This window comes from Trachymyrmex septentrionalis, unplaced genomic scaffold (genome assembly GCF_001594115.1).
Source record: "Trachymyrmex septentrionalis isolate Tsep2-gDNA-1 unplaced genomic scaffold, Tsep1.0 scaffold134, whole genome shotgun sequence".
In the NCBI taxonomy this organism is placed as follows: domain Eukaryota; kingdom Metazoa; phylum Arthropoda; class Insecta; order Hymenoptera; family Formicidae; genus Trachymyrmex; species Trachymyrmex septentrionalis.
Genome location: NW_017304482.1, coordinates 763,062 through 769,373, shown reverse-complemented (window position 1 = coordinate 769,373; position 6,312 = coordinate 763,062). Strand labels below are relative to the sequence as shown.

The 6,312-nt window shown below is 32.6% G+C and overlaps 1 protein-coding gene across 1 annotated transcript in view; it reads right to left on the bottom strand.

Annotated features, from left to right (window-relative positions):
• Positions 1–4,428: 4,428 nt before the first annotated feature.
• LOC108757260 (dual specificity mitogen-activated protein kinase kinase 6) overlaps positions 4,429–6,312 on the bottom strand; it is a 3,186-nt gene continuing 1,302 nt past the window's right edge. The window contains 4 exon segments of the mRNA XM_018501728.1: positions 4,429–5,116; positions 5,195–5,412; positions 5,487–5,666; positions 6,095–6,312. Coding sequence (XP_018357230.1) covers positions 4,972–5,116; positions 5,195–5,412; positions 5,487–5,666; positions 6,095–6,312 — 761 coding nt within the window. The 3' untranslated portion in view covers positions 4,429–4,971.

The following is a 6,312-nucleotide window of genomic DNA, read 5'->3' as shown; positions in this document are numbered from 1 at the left end:
TTTGTTTCTGCAATCACGTCCTCGTTTCCATAAAATCTTTTTCCCGCCAGCCATTTCTTCATATTGGGGAACAAATAGTAGTCCGAGGGAGCCAAGTCTGGTAGAGTAGGGGGGATGTGAGACGAGTTGGAACCCTAATTCCATTAATTTTGCGACCACAACACACGAAATTCTTTTTCGTCCATTTTTTGAAAATCACTCGACTTCCTCGATTCAAATGAATGCCAAACACAAACAAATAGACCGATCTGGCTGTAACTTGGTGTGTGTTCCTCCAAGAGATGCTACTAACTAAATCTAACCTTGATACGCGCCAGTAGTGCCATTTCTCTGACTTTGCACGGACTTTTCAAACGACCCTCGTATATATATATATGTATCATAATTCAGATTTTTATTATTTATAGTGACAATATCATTCAGATTAATTAAAATTAATTAAACCATTCGAAAGTTTTGGATGTATAATGTTTCATAATTGAATTATATAATTAATTAATTCAATCATGAAATTATACGATTCTAAAACTTTCGATTGGTTTAATTTCTTAATAAGGCTATTATCCTTATAAATTATTATTGTATATACATATTATATTGCAATATTGCTGCAATGTTACATTGCAATATTTCAGCAAGCGGATATTTTATTGTTGCTATAATGCTGCTGCAACATTTCGCAATGTTACTGCAATGTTGCAATCTTGCAGGAAAATATTGCTGCAACGTTGCTGCAATCTTGCTGTGCTGTATGGGTTACAAATATCATGTTTTTACATACTGTTTTATGATTTTATTTGGTTGATTTCAGAAATATATTGAAATTAGAAACAAAATATAGATCTGTATTAATATATACAGTGTTATATCTAAATTCATATGTAGAATTTATCCAAATTTTAAAAATATTTTTTATGCGAAATACTACGTCTCTTGATGCCGTTCAAATTCACCATAAAACTCTCAACATGGCTGACAGTCATGTTGAGGGTTTTACGGTGAATTTGAACGGCATCAAGAGACGTAGTATTTTTTTTATCATGTGATCGATGACCAGCGACATCAAAGAAGCCGAACAGCTACTGCCGTTACTGTATGCAGTTATACTCAACGTTCCATAGGCATGGAAGAGATTGAAGAAAACTGGTCACGTGACCCCCGTCCTGATTGGACGCATTTACGTAATGCAATTTTATTTTACGTAATGCCACTCTCTCCTTATATTGGTCGCAGCACCAACTCTTGCATAACGCATAGTGCATAGTGCATAAGGGAATTAACCAATCGAAATTTTTCTTTTCCATGAAATGGAAGAAAAGATTGATTCGCTTATGCACTATGCGTTATGCGTCATGCAAAAGTCTGTGCTGTGGTCTTGAAGCTCTCTAGATTTTCCCCATTCGATCGTGCGCCGGCTTCCCTCACTCCGGCCGGCGCGCTGCCTCGCTCGCGTTCATCAACTTTCCAATAGTTTTAAACAAACTTTTTTGGCAGCAAAAAATTCGAAAATTTTTTAACAACAAATTCAATTATTTCTTGACAAATTGGTGCCAGACGGAACTCTTAATCTTAAAAATTAGAGCCGCAGTAATTCCTTGAAAAAAATTGTTATCGCGGCTTCTAATAATCGGAGAGTAACTTTTTTTTTAAATTCGTAGAAAAATATCAGCTGTCGAATGCTTCACTCGACTATTTAATATGATGCATATTAAATGGAATTATTCCATTTATTTATACGAAAAAAAGATCCACTTTTCAAAGTTGTTTTATAATAGTTTAACTGCAAAAAATCGTTTTGTTGTTAAGTGTACATGATAGTGCAACTCTCGAAGAAGAAAAATCACCCCTGTAAATTGCTGTGCGACTGCTCAAAGATAAAGTAATTAAGTTTTCCACGGGCAGGTTTTCAGTCAACAAATGTAAAAACTAATGAATTTCAGGCTCGTTTAAGGCTAGATTTGTTTGTCGTATAAGGGCTACATTTGATGAGAATTTCAAAATTTTGCGTTTAAATCTCAATAAACAGAGTGCGAGTGAAAAAAAGCCTTTTTCGATGGTTTTTATTTTTTTTTCTATTTAACTAATTGATCGATTTTAATGTTCCACGATTCATTTTTTAGGTATTTTACAAATACTTACATTTTTCATTCGGAACTTTTTTCTGTATAAACAATATCTTTTGTTTTATAAGTGAAAAACGTACTTTTTGCAACTATTCGATTTTTTTTCGCATATTTTCTTTACAAGTCTCGGGTCTAAAACATACGCATTTCTTTTCTAATGGTCTTTCGAAATTTTCGTGAAGAGAAATGCTGATTTATAATTTTTTTTTCGGTAAAATTCTACTTCTACTGAACTATTTTTGCTACTCGAGTTTTGAAGGAGAGGTATACTATATAACGTGCATAAAAAATTGTAAACAATTAAATATCTCGTAAACTGTTGTGTTTTAATATGATTTATGTATACTATTCTGGATTAATGGAAGGGTACACTATTACTACAGTTTATTAAAACTTATATATGTTATTTAGAATGTCCCTTGTCCCTTACCGATACCGAGTACCACCGAACGGCCGAGTGTTGAGAAAGCATTTTCAGTCACTTGAAACAAGCGACTGGTGTCAGAAGAAGCTCGCTATCTCGTTCACTCTCGGCGTACCGAAGGCGAGCATACGTACATGCATTATGGGCTTGTGCTTGTATGTATGTATGTGTATTATAGCGCCGCATCATGATAAATGGCTGAACTTATAGGCGTAGAAAAGTGACGTTTTGACGACGAAATTCATATTGCGTGCCGTTTCATTATTATTTGCTTAATTGTTAAAATATGATTTTTCTCGTACTTATCAAAATCGTAATTATCGACGAAAACTAAAGTTATCTTGGAATTTTGTATGTAAAAATGTATTTTTTGCTTATTTCAACAGCTGTCAGACCGTGTGTTTCTACCCGGAATATAGGCTCACTTTACGTGTCATTTACTAACTGTCAAGGGAAGAAAGGACAGTTTTCGTCGATTTTTACAAATGTTTTAAAGCGATCTCGTCGATTAGACTTATCCAAAGTGTCTTTACTTACAAATGGTATGTAACATAAATTAACGTGTCATTCTTCGCTTCTGATGTCATGATTCCAACATGGCCGCTGCAACTACTCAGGAACCTTAAGCACACAAATTCTTTATATTAGCAATGAATTTGTATTTTTAAAGCAGCGAATTTTTACTTTTAAAATAGTGAATTTGTGTTTGTGAAGCAGAGAATTTATGTTTTTGAAGTAGTGAATTTGTGTTTTTAAAACAGTGAATTTGTGTTTGTTTTGAAGCAGACAATTTGTTTTTAAAGTAGTAAATTTGTATAATTAAAGCAGAACGTATACATAGTGCTATATCAAATCGGAATGATAGATATCTTAACCTCTAAAGTCTCTAACGCTTAATAATTCGATTCACGACTTGATTGCCGACCGCCGCGTTTTTTGACCAGATTCTTTCATTTTGAGTGAAAACGTGTCGAACGAATATATTTTTATTAAGATTTTAGGAAATCGGGGGGGGGGAGGGGGGGCTATTCTAAATAATTACCCTAACCTCAATAGTCGTCAATTTTAACGTTCTCGATTTCCGGAACAGAGCGACGCTTATTTCTGCCAAATTCTTTCATTTCATACAAAAACGTATTGAATAAGCCTAATTTTATTGATTTTTGAGGTGATTATGCTAAACTGTCTAATTACTGTTTTTTAACACAATAGCAATAATAAAATGCATTGTTTAAAATATAAATGCAATATATCTTCAATGTATAGCCATTCATGTATATTAAAAAAACATAATTTTCAGGTTACTCAATAACTAAACTTTTTGGATAGCCGACACAAACTATTTTTTTTTGTAGTTTGGAATATCAATTTTGAGATATTGAACTATATTTTTCCTTTAAACATTTTTGTTTCAGAATTTTACATTTTTATATGAAACAATGCATTTTTCTCATTTTGTTAACTATATCTAGTTATAACAATTTATCTACAATTTGTTATGAATATATAACTGCACAAATACTTTCGAAAGATGTTAAAATATATGTAAAAATCATTTAATAAATTATGTATAATTGCAAAAGTGATAAAAATTAATCCAGGACACGAATGACCAAACATGTGTATTAAGGGTACCAAAAACTAAAGTGTGTACTAAGGGTTAACTTTCATGTTTGATCTCATATAATTTAAATAATCGTTTATTCTAGATTATATAATTTTTCATTATATATTACGCTAAATCATACATAAAAAAGGAAAACATCAAGGATTTTTACAAGAGACTTTCACTATATGATATTAATTCTGTGCAAGTGAATGAGCGAGTGAGTGTGTCGCGTGCGTGTGCGCAATATCCATTGTGTCATAAAATTCAATTAATATTAGTATATATAATTATTACAATTGATCGCTAATAAATGGAGCTGTTTTCTAAAAAAATCAAATTAATTATTATGTACACTCTAGTGTTACAATAAATTGGTCTTCTAACCTATGTTTTTAAAGATGCGCATATATCTCGACAAGATACATTTCTATTAAGACTTTACTTACTTTCTATTATTACCACAATGCCACAAATGTTAACATGTATCGCTTTATCATGTAGAAAAACATGTGCGTATTATTTCCAATGTTTGCTTTCACAAGATTAAGACTGAAGTAGGCACAATTATTTTTAGACCAAACCTATAAATGCTACAATGGTGTGTACCAGATTACTTACTGGTGTGATGTGATTATTAAAAATTAAAGATGGTAAAGGCTAAATTATTCAAGTGCCAATTATATCTTGCGACATAATGATCAAATGCGATTCACGAATATAAATTACATATGACAATGCCAATCACATAACTGTCTTGCAAAAATACAAGTTACACGTCAAATTATATTGCAAGCCACGTCAAAATGACGTATGCACTATACCGGTTGCTCGTTTTCCGGTAAGTCTAAAATCTCTCCAACGAATTCAGCCACATTTGTATCTTTTTGGGCATATTCTCTGATAAAATCGAGTTCTAGTAATTGACTGTAATTTGGGCGGGCAGTGTAGTTCTTCATTAGACTGAAAACAGTAATGATTATGTAAAGGAATCAATTAGATTAAAGGTGTAAAAATCTTAACGCACACGTTGCCATTTACCACTTATTAATAAATTCTTCGAATGAAGGAGAGAACTTGCCCACAGGTAATTTTGGGGCTTCATCCTTGACTACCTGTTTCAGTTGCTCGAACGGTGTACCCCATGACTCGTATGGGAATTTACCAGTTGCTAATTCAACGAGGGAAATTCCTAATGACCAAACATCGGATCTGATATCGTATTGTGATGGGTTACCTGACGGATCTATCCTTTCTGGCTACAAAAAAAAGATAATGGTGAAAAATGGAAAACTGTTAAAATTTTCAATGGCAAAATTTTATAATTACATACAGCCATATATGGTTTGCATCCGGCATCGATAGTCTTAGCAACTGAATCTACAAGATAACCCGATATACCAAAGTCACAAATTTTTACCTCGCCCTTCCGATTAATTAAGATATTACTAGGTTTTACATCTCTATGAATCACTCGTAATTGTGAATAGAGGTAATGCAGCGCGCTCACTACCTGCAAAATTGATAATGCAGATGATTAAAAAAGAGTTTAAAATCAATTAAAAAACTAGATTTTATGTAAAATCAAAAGAAAGAAAAAGGGTCGGAAATAAGAAAAAAGAAATGTTTGTGCAATTATTTAAGTCTGTTCTACAATGTGCTTTCTGTTTTTTGCTATTTTTTACATCTTGTCTTTTTGCTTCTTATCCGGTTTTTTGTTTTATATCGTCCGAGATAAAAGTTAACGAACTTCGAAAGAAATACATAGCAATATAAAATTGTCAATAAAACGATTGCAAAAAAGAAACAAGCAAAAAGTAAAAAACAAGAAACAGGAAACAAAGAGCACATTGTAGAATAGGCTTAACATTGACAAAACATTATTGAGAGTTTAAAGTTTGGTATATGAGTGCGCGTGTGTGTATGTACATATATATGTACCGCAAAAGCCACTTTTCCTAAAATATCTTCAGGAATGGCACGACCATGTTTATACACTTTTGTATAAAATTTATCAAGGCTCATATCCATTACTTCCATACATATCCATACATCTCCTTCTCGAAATAAGGCTCCATAGAATTGTACTGTGTAGGGACATGCCGAGCTACGCATAGAAATATCTAAATCCATGAGCAGCCGCTTTTGCTCTTGTGTAT